The 20,542-nt window shown below is 43.1% G+C and overlaps 1 protein-coding gene across 1 annotated transcript in view; it reads right to left on the bottom strand.

Moving 5' to 3' along the window:
- Positions 1–2,190: 2,190 nt before the first annotated feature.
- The window catches only part of Parm1 (prostate androgen-regulated mucin-like protein 1), a 97,687-nt gene continuing 79,335 nt past the window's right edge, over positions 2,191–20,542 (bottom strand). Inside the window, exons 3-4 of the mRNA XM_034509045.2 lie at positions 15,935–16,013; positions 2,191–6,005 (exon numbers count right to left, since the gene is read on the bottom strand). Coding sequence (XP_034364936.1) covers positions 5,921–6,005; positions 15,935–16,013 — 164 coding nt within the window. The 3' untranslated portion in view covers positions 2,191–5,920. The remainder of the gene's footprint in view (positions 6,006–15,934; positions 16,014–20,542) is intronic.

Below are 20,542 nucleotides of genomic sequence, written 5' to 3'. Positions count from 1 at the left end.
TCACCTGTGTTTAAATGCAGGAGGAAGTCAGAGGTTATTGTCAGGTATCTATTACTTTTCATCTTGCTTTTGGAGACAATCTCTCTCTCTCTCTCTCTCTCTCTCTCTCTCTCTCTCTCTCTCTCTCTCTCTCTCTCCCCCTTCCTCCTCCTCTCCTCTTTACCTCTCCTTCTCCTCCTTCCCTCTCCTCTTTCCCTCTCCTCCTTACCCTTCCTCCTTCCCTTTCTTCCTCCTCCTCCTCCTTTAACCTCCTCCCACTCTTCTCCTCCTCCTTCTTTCCTTTCCTCCTCCCCCATTGTCTTTCCCCTCCTCCTCCCACTCTCCTCCCCCTCCTTCCTTCTCCCCCTCCTTCCCCTTCTCTTTCCTCTTTTATCTACTCCTCCTTCCCTCCCCCTCCCCCCCATACTCTATTTCTCTATGAACCATTTTTTGTTAGACTGGCTATCCAGCATATCTTCAGGACCCCTGTCCCTGACCTCCAGCCCCAGAGTTACAGACATCACTGCCATACACCACTTTTATGTGGGTGCTGGGAACCAAGTTCAGGTTCTCATGCATATGCAGCAAGTACTATGCAGCAAGGCTATATATTCTTATTGAACTTCTGCTTACTATTAAATTTAAAGCACTTTCATACCACCTCCATTCAGGAAAACCTTTTAAAAATTCAAGTAGCTCAGAAATTTATTTATTTTATTTATGTATTTATTATATCTTATGATCATTAATTTTATGAAATGGTTATCTTATTTTTCACTGTTTTGAAATGGCTATCTTTAAAAAATGAGTGTGTGTGTGTGTGTGTGTGTGAGTGCAGGTGGCCAAAGAAACTAGAAGAAGAATGTGTCACATGTCAGGTGCCCTGGAGCTGGAGTTATAGGCAACTGTATACTACTTATCAAAGGTGCTGGGAACTGAACTTAAGTCCTCTAGAAAGGTATCTTTTCATCCTGAGAAACACCAAATAGGAGTCTTCTGCTGCTTTTGTGCCTAAGGTAAGTCTTCGAGAGGTCACCAACTTGTGGGTCCATTGCCTGTCAGAGTGAACAGCTGGTCAGGAGAAGAGCTTTGCTTTGGTTTGTTTTCAGAGGTGTCAGCCCGTGGTCCTGTCTCTCATGGGATAGTGGTGGGTGGGGAAAGCAGAGGAAGATGCTCACCTCCTGCAGCAGGAAATCAAAAGACAGAGGAGGATCCCCCAAATCAATGACCTAATTTCCTTCTACTGGACACCACTTCACAAAGTTCTCACAATAATCTCCAGTAGTGCCACAGACAGGAGACCAGTTCCCTAAATACACAAGCCTTGGAGGGATGCATATTCAGATTATATCACCCAGAACAATCAATAGAAGGGGCTTGTTCCATGTTTGGAATCCATTCCTTAAAATGTCCTAGCAAGTCTTTGATGTTTTGTTGCTGGTAACCAGACAACTAAATGAACCAACCCAGATTTAGTATCCATTCATCATCTAGTCAATAATGCCAAGGTCTCCTTTGTGGTGTTTGCCTATCATGATAACACTTCTGAAATAGTGATAGAGAGTCAGGAGCTCAAAGCCAGTTTGGGCTGCATAGTAAGTTCAAAGCCTGCCAGGACTCTATTAGGCTCTTTCTCAAGGTTACCCCCCCTCCCCCCCCCACACACACTAGTTTGCAGCTGGTTCCCTCCTCCCCATAGAGCAAAATGCATGGGATTTGCCATGGCTATTTTCTTCAAAATCAAAATAATATTTGGTTAGCTTCTCAGGGTTGAAATTATACTTTGGATGGCTGAAATTGCCTGCTAATTAGCTGTCAGATAAGGATGAATATGCTGAATTTAATTTTTTTGAAATGTAGTGGAGCAAACACCACATGTACTGCTAATGCCAATGTGTTTTAATGTGACTTGATTATGCTTACCGTTTTGCTCATTGAATCAAAATGTTTGCTTGCACCTTGGCTGGATGAAGCACACAGAGTATTTGGGAGCAAAATCACTGCTCATGAGGTTTGTTCAACACCCGAAGTTTCCTAGCCTGTTTCAAGATCAGAGCGACCTTCCCATGCTACAGAATTATTATTTATTGATGGAGTGGAGTGGGGGACACAATTTCTTTAAGAACAAGTCAGAGCTACTTAATATGACCAATAAAAACAAACCCATCGACTTTAAGAGCATCTCAAAATGTGAATCACCACAGCTAGACACAAGCTTTTAACCACTTTAATTGGCAGAGTTATAATTGGTATGCAATATGTCTTACAACAAATGTAGATATGACATCATCAAATATCAAAGAAGTTGCACACCTTCCCATCTTTAAACAATGTCAGCTAACTTACTCCAAGAGAGCAACGTGGCAACAAGTCAATGCAAACTAACATTTCCGAGATCAAAGTTGAGATGGTACATCCATTTGCCCTCAAGAGAAGGTTAAAGGCAAAGAAGGTGAATCGACGTGCAAATTAGCAACTGGACCAATCAAAATTCATTTTCAAGATGCATAGGATCAAACCATGCATCCTTGCAAGCAAGATGAAGGGCAAACAGATGACATCAGACCATAATCTACTCCTCTGAGACCTCAGGGTGTGAAAGTCAGAGGCCTTCTTCCGGAAGTGCTGAGGCATCCAGGTGTGCTATCCTAACCTGGTCCTGATGCAGGTCTGTGAGACCTATGCCCTGGACCACCTTTTCAGTTGGAAGGGAGACATCCTCTGTGGCCCCAGAAACAGTTAACCCTGCATCAGTCAGGTGTGCAGGAGGGAAGTTCAGAGCTCTGATAGTCATCTGAGGTGGCCATGACATTAACTGTAGTTTTATAGAGTAAAATCAAAACATCAGTATAACAGCAAGAAACTGAAATCGCTTATGTATCTATATAATACTTGAAATGTCCATAAATAGTTTTTCTCCAGAAACTGAAAACACTGTAGACACAATTTCATTAATCCTCACAACACGTCTGTGAGGTAGGAAGGGGTAAGGCCACTATGAAAGCATCACCCCCATTTTATCAATGAAGACACAGCTGTGCAGGGAGGATAGGGACCCATTAGGGCCATGGTGAAAGAAAGCATCATTGCTTACCATTCTTTAATCATTTGCAGTCCATGGAGAAGAGATTCCTAGCTTTCTTTTGCTCTGACTTTCTCTCCAAAGCATTCTGACCAGTTTGTTTCATGATGGGGTATGACTGGATCTACTTAGAGGGACCACTAATTTCCCTTGTGTAGACTTGAACTAACTCTCCCTGAGGTAAAGGACATCAATTATTGGCATATATATATTTCAGAGCTGTGTGTGCATGCACATACGTGCATGTGTGTGTGTGTGTGTGTGTGTGTGTGTAGCAATGTTTGTACAGTAAATATGTTGAAACCTTTTTGCCAATTCAAAAGCAGAAAAATATATTTGGCAAAGTCCATCCTCACACTGACACACTTTATAGTAACAAACAGGTTAGGGTCATTCTTGAGCTTTAGGCGGACACTGTCAGTCACCTTGTTGTACATGGCTGCTTTGCATTTTGCTGAAAGCAATTGGAAGCTATCAGAACCATGGCAACTACATGTTCACACACAATGGCATCTTTTGGTGTGAAAAAAATTCTTGCTGTGTCTCAGGTTTCTAATAGGTCTTGGAAGGAAGCTGGTTCCTCTGGTCTAGGATTTATTTTATCCCAGAAGCCATATCTGAACTATATTTCCCCTAAGGTGTTTTATAGAGATCTTTGTGTCATATGTCAAAAATGTTTTTGGCTGACAGAGGACAATGACATGTGGAATCCTGGTGTGTACTGGTTGTCCTTTGCCTAACCAGAGACCCATGAAGGGGTCAGGGTAGGAAGGAGGGACAGTTGTTCAGGCCAAGTGTGGCCAGAGGGCACACCTATGCAGTGTGTGTGTGTGTGTGTGTGTGTGTGTGTGTGTGTGTGGTATTTTATATTCAGGAATATCTTAATTTCTGTAAACCTGTTCCTTGTTACCCACTCTGCTTACAGGTTACCTTTGAGGACTGATCTTTCCTTTTGGCACTTCTGAGATTTAGGAAGGATTTTCTTCAAAGCCTGGGGTGGCATGTTGTGGGAAGTAACCCTATTTGTGGACTCTACACCAGAGGGGTTCAGGATAGCAATATGAGTATGTTTTTCTTCAACTGATGTTGGGGGCTGGGCAAGATCTGTCTGAGGAATTAAAATGGATAATTCGTTGTTCCCTGTGACACCATAGGACAATACAGCAGTTTGTGATGTATACTTTCTCCTCCATAAAATCAGGACTTAAGATGCCAGGTGCCATTATCAGCCGTTACAAAAGAACAGCGGTACAGCCTTGTAATAAAGCTCTCTAGAAACATATATGAGGCAACAACAGTACATGCCAGAAGCCAACCTATCAGGCAACAAACTAAACACTTGAGGAAAAGAAATTGATGTTTTACTTTGTTAAAAATGAAAGGGTCTTCCTGATGCCCAAGTGTTTTTTGTTGTTTTTTGTTTTTTTCAATGTCACAAGGGCATTGCAGTGAATGGTCTCAATCTCAGCCTTTGATATTTCCAGCTAGGAAGTTCTTTGGGGTGGAAGGTTGTCCTGCGCCAGGTAGGGTGTTTAGCAGGATCCAGTCTCTACACCTTACTAGCACTCCCAACTGACAAAGTAACAATAAAAAATTGCTACTAAGCACCTGGGTGCCGGTAGGGGGTGAGAGGAGTGAGAGGTATGTAATCACCTCCTGGTGAGTCATAAGTGAAAGAAGCAGATCAAAGAAGCATGGTCACTTCTCAGAATTTGTTGTACTCGATTTGAAACTGCCCACCCGAAGGTATTCGCTTATTAGAAGGAAGAATGGGGAAGCTAAGTGTTAGGGAGAACACACAGATAGTTTTTTCATGTCTCCATCCTGTGGAAGTGAGTGCTTTGGATGAACAGCTGCAGATAGAATAGTGCCTCCCTTAACTTTTTTTTTTTTTTTTTTGAATAACATTTAGCCATTACCCAACACAGCAAGGCAGTGAAGCAGTTGCTGCTTTATGGGTGTGAAGCGAGAGTTCTATGGGTTCCTCCAAGCTTTAGGTATCTCCCGCTACCATAGAGAGCTGGCTCTTGCACGTGAGCTTTCATCCCTCCTCTCTTCTTCCCCCATCCCTTAGACTCCGCAGGTCTCTCCCCATCTGTTCTTCAAGCTCACCTCCCCATTTCAATTTTGGAATTGTAACTTCCTTGAAAGCTATCGGGTTGGGATCCCTGTTGCTTTTGGGTGGCCTAGATGGGAAGAGCAGGTTGAGAGTCTGTGGATTGACAGCCTGCTGTGCTACTTTGCCCTTGCCTACTGCTCTCCTCCTGGGCACAGCATCTTTCCTCTTTCATCAGTTAGGCAACTAAGAAGTGTCTATATGCTTATAGGAAAGTAGGCAATACAACCTGGCAAAGAAGGACTAAAAAGGAATCAAGAAGCCTCTGCTTCTTCCCCACAGGGTGGCAGCCTCTCGGGATGTGTTCCTTTCTCCTCTGCTGATATTTAATGTAATTTCCTGTAGAGAACTTTAAGAAATAACTCAAACCAAAAGATCCCCTAAAATCAATTGCCCCACCAAGCAACTCGCATCCCCTTTCCTCAGTTCTTTCCAAGGTGGCTTCCATGATGGGGACTCTGCAGCCCCCACCTCATGGTATCTGGCTTGGTCAGTGCAAAGATGGCCCGTGTCAGTTGCAAATTGGCCTCCACTGGCCTTTACGAAATGGTTCTTTTGTACCAGAAGGGGGACACTGTGGTAGCAGCCAGAAGAGAGGGAGAGGAAAAATGAAAACAACCATACCAACAAAAGAGGGCTTGTGATTGTCGTTCAGTGTACATCAGGTACTTGTTATTAATTCTACTGGATAAGCACTTATAAATAAAGGACAGCTATTTTTTGTCCTCAGCCACCTTCCTTTGTTAGGAGTCATCGTAGAGAGGGTTGTTGTAGTTTCCCCAGGACCCGTAGTCATGGTCGTCCAGCAGCCTTCCATAGGAGGAATGCCTGTGTGGGAAGCAGAGGGTGGAGTTACTTGAGGATGTACCATCTGAGGACAAGTTAACACCCTGCAGCCTGAACCCAGGATGCTCACAGGTCCGTGGGAGGGAAAGATAGCATCATCCCATCAACATAGCCCTAGACCATGTCAGCCCCTGGTTACTGGCTTTTGCTGAGGCACCTGCCTATCCCTTTCTCTTGAGATTTGTCGAGTCTCTTTCTCCTGCAGAGCAGGAGGTGGGAGAAGGGTCCATTTCCACAGCTGCATAGTAAGAAAGGAAGGTCATGGGAGCTTGGGTCCCAGTGTCTTGATGTAGGCCCGGGGACTAATTTTCTGTGAAGAAATATCCGCACAGCCATAGCCACAATTGCAGTTAACACAGCCCTCCGGGCTTCGTTGTCATTTGTAAAGTGTGTCTCTGTTAGGTTTTTAGTAGATCCTCAGAATCAAGACTGAAAGGCATGCTTCTCTGATGAGAAAAATGGTATTTGGGAAATTTGATTGACATGACCCTAACTATCCAGCTGAGCTGTGTGTCAGATCCCCACCTTGATCTAAAACTAGAGTTCTCAGACCTTAGATTCCCCCTGAGTCTGGTTAGCTCCTAGTTTCAACAGCAACATGGTCTAACCAGGCTATGCTGGGTGTCCCAAGAGGTTATAGGACACTTATGATTTCTGTAAGTAACTGAAGTCAGATTGCCATCCTTTCTTTCCTTAAGATCTCTGAATGGATGCTCATGTAAGCCAAAGTCCTTACAATGGTTCATTAAGTCATAAAGGCTCAAGATCATCTACTTTTATGTGAGAAATTAATTGCTACCAAAGACCCTTGCTCTCTCAGCTCCAAGTATAGTCCTCTTTCTGTCTCCCATGTGCAACATCTTCACCCCAGGGCCTTTGCACTTACTGATTCCTAGCTCATGCATCTTCCAAAAACACTACATGATTTATGTAATTGTTTTTGTAATTACTTCTCTTCGACTATATGTCTCATGAGGGCAGAGATAATTCGCCTATTATGTTTATTCATGGTTCTATTTCTAGCTTCTAGAAGATGCATGCAGTAAGTCATCCAGAATCATCTGTGGAAGATACAGTCATTGAAAAAGACAAATCTTGAGTTCTCACAGAAGTCAATCTGTTCACAGAGATGGGAGATTCCCTGGGAATGGCATGGTCATTTAAAGACTAAAGGGAATGACAGGATTGGAAGAACACCACAAATAAGCATGTAGTGACTCTAGTGACCCTGAGGTCCATGCTAGTATCTGAATTCTTATATGTGTCACAGCCTCCCATAGTGACACCATCCATCAGAACCCGTTTAGACTGCCCTCTTGCTGGGCTAACGTGCAACTTGAGATATAAGAGCCAAATCTAGATCCAAGGGATTGAGATTGGACTCAAAATCATGGATGCTAAATACAGTGCATGGACATGGCCACTCCCCATAGTCTTCTCACAGGTCAGTATGGGGACACAGTCTTCTCACAGCCAGATGTGGATATTAAACAGAAACACAACCTAAGGGCCACAAAAAGCATTCGCTCCACTTTGGTCGGTTGCTCCAACTCTTGATCTTGCACTCCTGCAGCTTACTGACATCAGCTAGGAATTGGCAAAGAGGTGGATGTCATTAGCAAGAACCAGATCCTTGCTGTACTTGTCTCAGAGTTCTGACATAACTCCTGCAAGCTAACTCAGTGGATCCTGTCTATATTCCTGGCAACTTGAAAATGTTCCACAAAATAATTGGTTTATAGTACCAGCTCACAATCGTGTATGGTATGTGTGTGTGTGCATATTTGTGTGTGTGTGCATGTAGGTGTATATGTGTGTGTGTATGTATATGTGTGTGCGTGTGTGTGTGTGTGTGTGTGTGTGTGTGTGTGTGTGTATGTGTGTGTGTGTGAAAGAGAGAGAGCATAAGCAGCAACCCAGACACACTCTTGCCTTTTTAATATACAGGAAGAGCAAAGGTCATTTTGGTAGGTGAAGATCATGAGCTGCACATGGCCAACTCTCCATTCACTTAAAAGCCTCCAGTTCTAACCAAACCTGAATAGGATGACAGAAGTGGGAGCGGCTGTGTGAGAAAACAAAACCCCAGGCGCTTGGGTCCACCCTCTATTTCAGCTTGTCTTTACTGCTGTAAGTTTGGCAAGCATGTTCACAATAACCCCATGTCTTCATTGACTGCAGCCTCTGCTTCACCTTTGAAGTTAATTTAACTTCTTGTGGTATTTTAATCTCTTTCGTATAATTTTATTCTCATAAGCTGGCAGTTTGGTCAATAGATGTATATCTTGAATAGGTTTCTTGACCCCTTTGTTCATTTACAAAATGGCGAGTTAAAAAAATGCATTAAAGTTGTGAGAAGGGCTCAGTGAGGTAATGCATTTTAAAGGCTTGGCACACAATAAATATTGGCCAACACTGCTTCGTAACTTTTATTATAATGAAACTCATACAAGCCCATGCTAAATCTACAAACGGTAAAGTTGCAGTACTGAAACTATGCTTCAGGCTTAGTAATAAATCCAGTGTCTGATATTATTGTTATTTGGATCTTATAAAACATCATTACAGGCAAAGCGATGTCAAAGGGTTAAAACTCCTCCGGTCAGCAAGCTCTGCAGTCTGAAGTTTCTTTAGGCATTAGGGACAAGGCTACACCTGAGTTTGCTGTATCCACAGTAGCATCTGTTGCACAAACAGGAGGAGAACCAAGGGGAGCACTGGCTTTCGTTTTTCTTTGTCTTTACATTTGAACAGTGAGTGCTGCTGAGAGAGAAAAGAGATGGGAGGGAGGTGGATCAACCAAAATGGGGAGGGGGGAATAAAGGGAGAAAAATAGGAAATGCATTGAACGTGCAGAGTTGGCTCTTAATAAATCCAGGGTCCGGAACATGGGGTGGATATGCTGGGGTTTGAGCAGGACTTGGGTAAATCTGATGTTGTTGTGGCTGGAGGAAAAGAAACACAGTTGTGGTTATGTGACAAGGGAAGACTAGTTAGTGTGCATTTGAACCTTTCTGTCTGGGTGAGCGCTTCTTAAGTCATGGCACATGGTGATTGGACATGGGGAAGTTTCCAGATGGGCCTATGTAAGCAGAGTCTAAGAAGTAAAAATGGAAACTTCCTCTTACTCCAAACATTAGGAAAGTAGGTGTAAGGAACTTAGATGGCTTTGTCAATGTTATTTAATGGGAGACTCATTAATAAACATGTCTTCCCTCTGTCAGACAGCGCTGCTCTATCTAATTTCAACCTGAAGAGCAGTTGGTATGAGTGACGCCATCTTGCTCATGTGATTTCTCAATACAGATGGGCACCTGCCTTACATCACTATGTTTTCCACTTGTTGAGAATTGTCTCCTCTTAAATGAACTTCGAGGGGACAGACTATATCTTACTTTCTCTTTAAATATCTGCATGCTTAATGTATTGACTTTGATGCCATGGTTATGGTATAAATATTTGAAGGTGACTGCTTGTGTCTAGCAGCATATAAACTGAAGATGTTAAATTGGCCAATATAGAGAGGGTTCTTATGGCTTGAGGCAACATTGGCAAAGTGAAAAATAAAATCTCAGTTAAGAAAGCCAGAGGTCAAAGGCTCCTCTTGACTTAAAGAGAGGAAAAAGAAGAATAATTATGGCCAGACCCTGTGCCATGCTGTGGTTTTCCAGCACTTAGCTCAGTGCCCACAGTGCCCAGCTCAGTTGCACCACTTCTTGGCCGTACGCCTCCTGTACTGTATGGTGTCATTAGCTAAAAGCAGAACCTGACAGGGAAATGAGGAGCGGTCTCTTATTTTATCCCCTCTTGTTTTTATCAGTACCTAATTGTCTTTGAAGATGAGTATGGCGTCACACTTTCTTTGTATTTAAACAGATTTTAGAGAACACCTGATGTTTATTCAAGAGTACATCCTAGCTCTTGGCAAAGCTAAGACATCCACTATGTTGATGAATTCACCCCCAGTCCTCTCCTTTGGCAGGGGAGATCTCACCTTTCAATCATTAGTGCTTATCACAGGCTGAGCAGGAAGGAAACACAGGTATTAAGACGGGATTTATTTCAGGAAGAATGCTGCAGTCATTAGCCATTAGTAATTAGGCATCAGACTCTTATTTTCCATTAGCAAAGATGTCCGTGAGGCTGTCCCTCTGTCCTCCTTCTGTTTCTACCAGTGGCTTCCTGTTGCTAATTGTCCCCTCTTTGCCTAGCTCCCTTCACTGAACTCTTAAAACTTAGTCTAAGGGACCCTGTTTTGGAAACTGGGAGACACTGTGACCAACCGAATGCACTCAGATGCCTGTCCTTAGGGACCTTACATTCTGGGATGGAGGCACAATAGCCACATTACAAGGTAGGTGGTAGTAAGTGCCATATAGGAAATTAAAGAAAGGCATGAGGAATTCCCAGTGGAAGGTGAGGATTTCAGATCTGAACAGTGCCCAGAGAAGGTCTCATGAAGGCATCACTAGAGCAGACTCCTGAGAAGATGAGGGATGAGTCCCATGGATGTCTGGAACACATTCTACAGACAGAGATGGTAATAAGAGCAAAGGACATCTGTGTGGCACCTACCAAGTCCCTAATAAAAATACAATCAACTTTTCACGTTGGATGTTTCAATCCACGGAAAGAGTGCAGACAATAGTGATGGTGGCTTCCATCAGTCCACCACACAGCGTCCTTTAAGGCCAGTATTCTGTCTGTCCAAGTTAGGGCATTAACAGCCTGCATCATGGTCTTAAAGCTATGAAAACTGAGGCCACAGGGACCAGGATTACTCAGCAGCAGTCACTATAGCAAGTTAGTGGCTGAGTCTCACAACTCAGGTCTTAACAGTCCTGCCTCTTTCTACCAAAGTCCCAACAATGGGCCCATTTCCAAACAAACATTGTTTTCAATATCTTTCACAGTCTGTTTTCATTCCAAGTTAGTATTTTCAAACATATCCTTTAACAACCAACTACCTTCATACTTTCATATTTGCTCTTTCTAGATTTTAAACGTTAGTTATCTGTGACAGGTCGGCTGTCCGACCATTGCCACAGAAGAGGGCTGGAGGCCTCTGCCTCTGTCAACAGATCCAGTGTGAAGAGTGAACAGAGAGTCTGTGTGGGTCAACAGACACAGGTGGTTTCTGCTTCCTCACTCTCAGTTCTTCCTCGTTTGAAATAAATATTGCTGTCACACTCCAACTTTCTCACCCAGATCATTCTTTCATCCAAAAAATGTCCCAATGGAACTATGACATGTCAGCTATGGTGGGACCAGAGGCTTTATATAGCTTTGATGGAAGAGGCTGGGACACATGGCTGCTTTCTGGAAAGCACATGGAACAGTGCAGGGAGATGCATTTAGGAACTCAGTATGGGGAGGGAGGTCTGGAGACTCCAGGAGGACGCTGCTTTGGAGTCATTACTTTGAAATTTAAAAAGGGATGAATCAAACACCTCCTAGTTTGTCCAAAGTCACAGAAGCATGAAGAGACAGAGCTGCATGTCTGGGGGACTTCCACAGCAAAGTATCTCTTACAAAGCAGAATGGTTTAAAGTATGATTCTTGGACCCTCAGCTTCAGTATCCTCAATGGGCTAGCTAGGAATATAGATGTGAGGGCCCCATACAGACCTTCTGAATCACAATTAGGATCAGAATCTCTGGAAATCGTCTGTAATATGCTCCCTAACTAACAATTTTATACAGCAGAGCCCAGAGAGCTACAGAGATGAATCAAGTAAACTAGCCATCAAAAAATTCTAAAAGCTAATCTGAAAATATTCAGCATATGGACAACAAATTCTGAAGGATCTTGACTGTCACAGCTGGCCAGGGCTAGTCATTAAACCCAGCAAGTAGAAGCAATCTGCAGCCACTGTGAGACAGAAAGCAAGACAGAGAACTTCTAACAAAGACATCTGAAGAGCCAGGCCCTGTTGTGTTGAAAAATCAAGTTCACCTTTATTTTTGTGAAGGGCTACCTAATCACAGCTTCATCCACTTCTGCAGATACAGGCTCTTGTGTGGGGAGATTATCGCCTACCTGAGCAGACTTGAACAATTTAAACAAAACAGAACTGACTTATATACTGCACTTCAATCATCACTAATTAAAGACACCCTTTTGAAAGGGGTAGGGAGGGTTTGCTTCCTGTTAAATTTGCAAATGAGCCTTGGAGTAGAGATTGCCTACGACTGTTTCTGCTTATGAATGTCTAACACAAATGCAGCCTCATTTATAAACAGCATCACATGAAAGCTGCCATGAAACAACGGAGACACAACGGAGCTCCTGCTCCATCCTCTTCCTCCCTCCACCTTTTCTTTCTCCTATGAGGTTGTGTGTTTGTGTGTGTGTGTCCACCAAGTGAGGATGCCAAAGACATAGTTGTTCTTCCAGCCTCATATTGGAGAATTCCATGTATCACATGACATGACATGCACAGTTCTGAAACCGACAGATGCCACAACTTTGTTTAGTAGCACCCCTCTGGCTCCCCTCTGAACATATGCAGGTATCCCAATTTAATCCTTATCACGCTCTGGACTAAAGTTTTATTAGTCTATTTTTTAGAGGAAGGCAGTGTAGACTGATTCAGACACCTGCTCATAGGTCCTGTGCTTACTGCCATGCTGTGGTCTTTGTGGACAGTCTATATTCATCATCTCAAACATAAATGAATCTTGACAGCTACAGCAAAAGGACTAGTGTAGTCTTGAACTTGTAGGCAGAGCTCCTGTTTCTTCTTTCACATGGAACTGCTTCTCGTCAAGGTGGGCCCACAACAGGAAAGCTCAGGGTAGTTTCAGTTCTATAAACCACATCCGATGATGGCTCAGCTTATTAAAAGATACAGTTCTCCGGGCAGCAGACTCAGTGATAAAGCTAGAGATGATAGGTCACTGGAGAGGAGAGTGTTCGAATAGATGATGAGTTCATCAATGACTTAGGGAAAAACAGAAAGGCTCTGAGCCCTGTCAGCAGAGCTTGCAAGGGGCACCGTGTTTGGGAGGTGAGGGTATGTTTTGCAGGGGCTTTGCACTTGCAGAGACATTTTGGCCTGTGGATCTAGGCCATAAGCTAACAGCTCCCTTATGACCTTGGATTTCAGTTAGTAGCCAAGTGATAAGAATCCATTAGATAAGACAACAGTTGCATGGTATTGTTCTTAGAAATATGAGACGAGAGATGCAGAACAAATTTTTAGCCAAGGTGTAGCTTGCTACACATGCCTAGTGTTACACACACACAGGTGCGAGTTCACTTGTGCATCCATACACACACATACACATACATACACACTCACAAAGGAGGAGGGGAGGCAGACATCAGTGGAGCTATGTATTTGATGACGGATTAATTAGAGGCATTTCCCAAGAATCTGGCAAAGTAACATTTGAAGGGATTTAGTGTGGCCTAAAACTCATAAAAACAATTAACCTCCTTATATTGCCATTCCCCACCCCCATCCCCCTGCCAGATGTAATGGAGAAGTAGAAAGAGGCTTTCCATAGGGAGTTTCTAATGCCTGTATGTGACTATCATTAAGTTTACAGTGCCAAATCTGGGTAGATTAAGAGAAAATACCATCCTTCAGCTTACACCACTGTGGACTATCTTCATTTGGAAAAGAGAGATGTGGAGAGAGAAGCAGAAACTCATTTAATTGTAGCCCTGAATTTATCTGGCGTTAGAGTTGGGGAGCATAGAGTTTTAATTTAACATTTTATACATTTTTCATAAGCACATAGAGCTAATTGTGATGGCAAGCTAACTTTCTAAGTGTGGTAGATTCTGTGATGGCAGGATTCTCTTATGTCACTCAAGTGGTTCCGTTGTTAGAGATGCCTGCCACACAGGGCTGGTGCTCAGTAAATCTCTCTCTCTCTCTCTCTCTCTCTCTCTCTCTCTCTCTCTCTCTCTCTGTATCTGTGTATGTATGACTATGTTACCAAGATTCTTTCTTGTCTACCATTTTGCTGATGATGGCAGAGGGCCTGCTCTTGGCAGATTTCCATTTTTTTTTTTCTTGAAAATTTTCCTTTTCACCTAGTAGATAGAAGAGATGTTACAAGCCACTCTCATTCTTGATGCCATTATTAGATTGATTTGATGTCACAAATGGAGTAACATAAGGAAAGGAGGAGGGGCACATGCTCTGATGGGGACTGGGCTGGGGTAACAACAGGAGCTGAGGGGGCTGCTGAGAGGATGTGTTCACTATAGAGAGCAAACTCAGGGGGAGGAGGCAGGGGCAGAAGACTCTGTGAGAAACACAGCACAGCTGTGGTTAAAAGAAGTAAAACCAGTGTGTGTGTTTGTGTGTGTGTGTATTTGTGTCTGATCTGTGTGTGTCTGGTGTATGTGTGTGTATGTTTGCATGGTGTATGTGCATATGGTGTTTGTGTATAATGAGTGTGCCTGTGTCTGATATATGTGTGTGACTGACGTATGTGTGTCTGTGTCTGATATGTGTTTGTATGTGTATGGTGTGTATGTGTATTGTGTGTGTGTATGAAATGTGTATTTGTTGTGCATCTATGTGTATGACTTTGTGTATTGTGTGTGTATGTGTGCACATGCACACAGAGCCACCTGACAGTGTAATCTTATCTTTGTCACTCACTGTATGAAGAGCCACCTCTGTGCCTATTGAGCTTAGACATGAGACCTAGTCCATGAAGCTCAAATATTTGTGAGAAAGAGAGGGAATAAACAAGTAAATAAATATATGAAAAATCTAATAAACACTGACAGCACTAGGGATGAAATAATGAAGGAACAGGAAGAACAGGACCCCAAACTAAGGAAAGGGCATCTCTCTAAGAAAGAGATACATATCCACAGCCAGGGCACAGGAAAAACTTCAAAGTATTTGGGGGTTGGGAGGGCACAGAAGACCAAGGGTCTGGGAGGGCAGGATTGGCTGGCTCTGAGAACTGGACCTCAGTCATGGAGGGTGACAGATGTGTTGGTGCCATGTGGAGGACAAGGGCCAGGTGTGGAGGACTTACAGGCTATCCAGAAAAGCTAAAATGTAATTCAAACACAGAAGGGAGCTCCAAGGGGATTTTGAGGGATAGGGTGATGGGGTTGAAGGAGTTTCCAAAGAGATGGTACCAGCTATTATAAGATGATGCACTGGAGGGTCAAGGAGGCCACGTTCATCACCAGAACATGTCCTGTCTTTCGTTACTGCACTATTGCTGACTGGTGAGTGAGACTGCCACGTGCCATTCGCCATTTACAGCTGGAAGTACTCTCAGTGTGGGTAAAGTGGTGTTGAGGACTTCTGGATTTTAGAGTGATCAGAAACAAGGATAGCCTGTCTGGCTAAGGAATGCAAACTCTTAGCTACTTTATATGTTGACCTTTACTTTATAGAAGAAAAGTGTTTTGAAGACTAATAATATAGAGATATAATTGGGTGCCAGAACTCAGTTTTCTAGAAACTGTTTCCTTTCCCTTTTATCTCACATACATTTGATTAGAACTAATAAGCATGATGAATAGATGGATTGCCAATTGACTGATGAGTGTGCAGAACACTGGGATTCAGTAACTGCTGATCCTGCCCTCTGCCCCAGCCCACAGATGAAAAAGCCCTAGTTCCAAGCCACAGGTGTGTGATTTCCCCAGAGCAATGGAGTGATTTCAGGGCAGACGTCTGCATAGAGCTTACAGACTCTAGGTAAACCTTGTCCCATGACGTCATCATGCCATTTACTCAACATTCTCTTCTTCAAAATATCTGCCCCTGACTACTGTGGGGTTAGTTTACTGGCCACATCACTCCCGTGCCAGTATTTCTGAGGAATGAGATACCCACCATAAAACAAACCCACGACAAAACATCCTTCAGCCTGGAGCCTCACAGATAGAATCTCATTCTTTTAGAGGAAGGAGTGACTCACCTGATCTTTAGGTATGCTGCAGCTCCAAACACCAGCAACACCACGGCGATGACGGTCACAGTGATGGCTGCGATGCTGCCTGTGAAGGAGGAAAGACCCAAAAAAGACAATGAGGGCTAGCTCAGGGATTTCAGAGCACACAATGCCTACCCATGTGTCCTCTGAAAGAGAAAAATGCTGAAAGGGAAAAACGTTGTTCACCTCACATGGTTCCAGTCAGGAGAACAAAGCCCAGGATTTCATTTCTGTTACTCAACTTCAAACAAAAACACAAAGTGAAGTTCAGCAAATGGTCAATATTTCTTTTAGCATTTATCATGACTTGATGGGTACTCTAGAATCCAAAGGGCAGTGCACAGTAATACCTCACAGTTCTTTGAAGAATGATGGTGGTCAGTTGCCAGCACCATCATCTGTAGGGGAAGAAGATTTTAAATCTTCCAGTGTTTGCTTTTCATGTTTTGTTGAGTCCCTGGTGAAATATTGGGAGAAAAGCATCCTATTCTAGTGTCACTAGGAAGTAAGGCAGCTGAACTTTTAACAAACTGGAATTACACAGCTGTACCAGTAGTGTCCACTTCAAAGAGGTTGCTTTGGTGGGAGATGTGCAAATTTCAATGATGTCATCATATCAAAGCACTTGAAAAAACTTGCCCCTCTTTGGGAAGTGTGAGCAGCTTCCACATTCAAAGGGCCCATTCGGATATAGAGAACTAAGTGAAGTTTTGTATGCAAAGTAAGGCCAAGTGTTCAGGGGACACTGTTTTTGTTGTCCTTGTTGTAACAACATTGTTATAAAGCAGCGATTTCAGCCTGTGGGTCATGACTCCTTTGGAGTCTCCTATCGGATATCCTGTATATCAGATATTTACATTGCGACTCATAACAGTTGCAGAATTACAGTTATGAAGAAACAACAAAATAATTTTATGGTTGGGGGGTCACCACAGTGTGAGGAACCGTATTAAAGGATTGCAGCATTAGGAAGGATGAAAAACACTGCTTATAAAGTAACACAAACGCTTTATGCTGTAGCTTGAAACCTGCTTCCTAAAGCAACTATTAATGGGAAGGTAAAGAGACAGGCAGAGAGATGAACCCTTCAAGCATGTGTTCCTATAAAAATAACCATCCTGTTCTAAATACATCTTTGAGGTCCAGCACTCTATGTGCATTTTGGGCTAATAGAGTATATACTTTGTTTTTGTTATACCTTAGAAATATTAAGGATCCATTGGACTCTTATCTCCAAATATTGCAAAAGACTTTTGGTGTAATACACCTGTTCCCTATGTAGGCACACTACTTACTGCTTTAACAAGTGAATGGAGTTGTTCTTAAATGCCTGGAAAGAGCTGAGTGATCTGAAGTATGTAGATCCATGTGTTTGTGTGCATGTTCACATGTGGGTGTGTGTGTGTGGGAGGTGTGCTTGCGTGCGCTCGTGCGTGCAAGCACATGCATGATTGGCTGTACAACCATAAGCTTTTCATTTATCTGGGTTAACTCGTAAGTTCTGCCCATCTCACATGATTTAAATATACGTAAATGAGATGCTACATGCACCAAATGCATGATCCCGCCATTTACTATCTTTTGTACAGGAATTTTTCTCACATTCTTAAGGATTTACCAGTTGTAAGACATATGGCACCGCTTCCATGAGTGGCTTGTGCTGTTTTCTCTCTCATCCCTTCTACCAAAAGAAGAAGCACAGAGCCAAAAGACAAAGCCATTTCTTGACTCTTTAGTAATTCCCCTAAAGTTTTAGATGAAAGGCAACACCAGACATCCACATGACTACAGGAGAGGGCCAAGGATCATTGCTAACGTGAAGACAATGAGAAGAGTTTGGTATTTCCATGGAGACTGGCCATAGTCAACCATTTCAGAGCTCGGATACTTGAGGACATTTCACATCTCTATTTCTTTGCTTCTAGAAAGCTTTGTAACCAGATGTATTTAACAGTATAGTTATCTTTCCCTTTTTATGGCATTTGATAGATGGTGTTACTGATTGCTGAAATGTCTAGATCTGGTCAAGCAGAGAAAACCCAAGGTCAGATCCTCTTATGAAAACCTCCATTCCTATTTTGAAAGGTAACTCTTAGCGTCTTGGCCTCCAAACTGTGCTGAATTAGAATCATTCAAAGTTCACTAGGAGCTAGGAGCTTTGAAAGGGAGGGCTATAACCACAGGGTAAGCTGAGGGAGCAATTTGAAGATTCAAAAAAAAAAAAAAAACAAAAAACAAAAAAACAAAAACAAAAACAAAAAAACCCGTAGTCATTGCAGTTAGGAGCAGTTAAATGCTGGCCTCTTCATTTAATTCCCCTCCTGCTAATATAAGGAAAGGAATCTAGGTGGCTCCCCTAAAGACTGTCCCCATACCTCCCAACCCTAAAGATGAGTTAGTGTAGGAAGTTGTAGGCCTGGCCTTCTTCAGAGTTTCTTGCCTAATTCTAAGGAGCTGGGTCTCCTCCAACTCTGCCATTTCCCCAGTTTATTTATATACCACCTCTTTTAAAAATAAACCAGGCAGTTTCTCCAACTCAAGTGCTGTGTTTTTCCGTGTGGAGACAGCAAACAAGAGTGGCCTGATCCTTTTCCATATCACAGTGGCTCATGGTGGCTGTCTGGCTCCAGGAACCGTTAGTCTCCAAATGGGCATCTTCAAGGCCACCTGTCTGTGACCACAAGTGACATCATCCTTATTACCAGAGATGGAGGTTACACATGACATTTTACCTGGTAGTCTCCTGGGGGAAGCTGGATAAATGACTCTTTCGAGGGTTGGTTCCACTAGTATGAGGCAAAGGGCAAACATAGTTGTGTTGAAATTTGGGACTTTGTCATGAACTGTGCAATACCCTCCCCAGCCCACTTCCTACCCCCAGGAGCTGGAATCTTCTAGATGTACATCTTTATCAGCTGGAGCCCAGGAGATCCTATTTTCTGAGCCTTCCCTCAGAAACTGTTGCCTCAAGTTCCAGTTGGGTTGGCCTGAGAAGCCCCAGCTAGCGTGCTCCTGTACATGTGTGTGCCTGTGTAGCAGCCGCTAAGCCCCAGAGAGCATTCACTGCGTTCTGTGGCAACTGAAAGGCTTTGTTTTTCTTCCTTCTGAAAACAAATGCTGCGCCCCTGACTTTTGTTTAAACTAACCTGGAATTCCCCTTCTTGTCTTGTTCTCACTTTTTTTCCCCCCAAGATGGGCAGGGAGAAGAAAAGGGCAGGTGTGGTTAAGGGGGACAGCTTTCCCCACAGGGAAGGAAGGTAGAGGACCCCATGGGCTGTCCTGGGAAGGGCTGTGGGGAAGTTTGCTGGCATCTTAGGTCTTCCGCCTCAGGATCCATTTTTCACAGACCAGGTGTGACTCATGCCATAAAGCTCTGGGATGGGCAGCTGTTAAAAGAGAACTGGAAGAAACTTATCTGTATATTGTGTAAACCAAGATACAAGCTATCCCCCTGTGCCAGCACATTGCACTGTGCCAACATGTTCTGCCTAACGAAGGGGCTCTTAAAGAGTCAAACACGAAAGCCTCCTTGAATTTCTTTCTACTCCTAAAGCCTGGGATTTCTCAGAGTCCCTTATTTGTGACTTTCATAATGGCCCAGAACGAGAATAAACTGGCTCACGTGTAACCACAGCTCCTATCTTTTGCGGGCAGTTACTTTGGGCCAGCCCATGACCATGAAGATTAAACTTCTCATTTAACTCTCTTTACAAGCTGAATGGACTCACGCCCATTTTATAGATGAGGAAGTCAAGGCCAAGAACAGTTGAGATTCTTGACTGAAGATTTACAGTTGGTAAATCATGAATCTAACATCTGAACTCAGGTTTATTTCACTTGCCTTTTGCTTTTTAATCATTACTATGCTAGTTATTTTCTATAGCCCATTCCATGAACTTGTCTTCTTGGTCCATTTGTTTGCCTTTTTTTTTTTTTTTCTTTATAACTAAATACCAAGGCTTCTTGATAAGTTTTCCCTGATGATTTGAGTAACTGACAGTGTGTCTGGATCTCTGTGTCTCCCTTTTCTAACACTGGATTGTGTTTTTGAGCTTCCCTAGGCAGATTCTAATCATATTCATCTGCATCTTCTCCCATCCTTTGCATGCTGTGAGTACCAGGCACCATCTCTACCCATAGTGGGTTCTTAACACTATCCTTCAGTGTTGAGTCATTAATTGTAATATTGGCAAGAAACACGATAACTGAATGTTTTGACTCCAGTCACTGTACTTAGAAAGTTCTTGAACACAGGCTTTGCACCTATTCATCCTGGAATCCTCTAGTCTAGGTCTTATCCAAGGACCTATCTCTAGGATTCCATCTCTGCCTCACAGTGCTAGACCTTTACCCTCCACACTATTTAATGGCGATTCTTTATGGATGACCAACTGGGTTGGCTGGAAGGAAGTTAATTTAGTGATAACTGGTTAGAGTAGGATTACACCTGTGCTACAGCTGTGTTAGCAATTCCTAAAAGGACATGCCCCAGCTCAGAGCTGGCCAGCCATTACTCCATTTCCCAATGCCCAGAGGAAGCTCTGGAATTGACATTTTAAGGGTACTCACTCCCCATTGATTGCCTTTAAACTG

This window comes from Arvicanthis niloticus, chromosome 7 (genome assembly GCF_011762505.2).
Source record: "Arvicanthis niloticus isolate mArvNil1 chromosome 7, mArvNil1.pat.X, whole genome shotgun sequence".
Classification (NCBI taxonomy): Eukaryota; Metazoa; Chordata; class Mammalia; order Rodentia; family Muridae; genus Arvicanthis; species Arvicanthis niloticus.
Note: the sequence above shows the minus strand (reverse complement) of the source record. Positions and strands in the feature narration are given on the sequence as shown.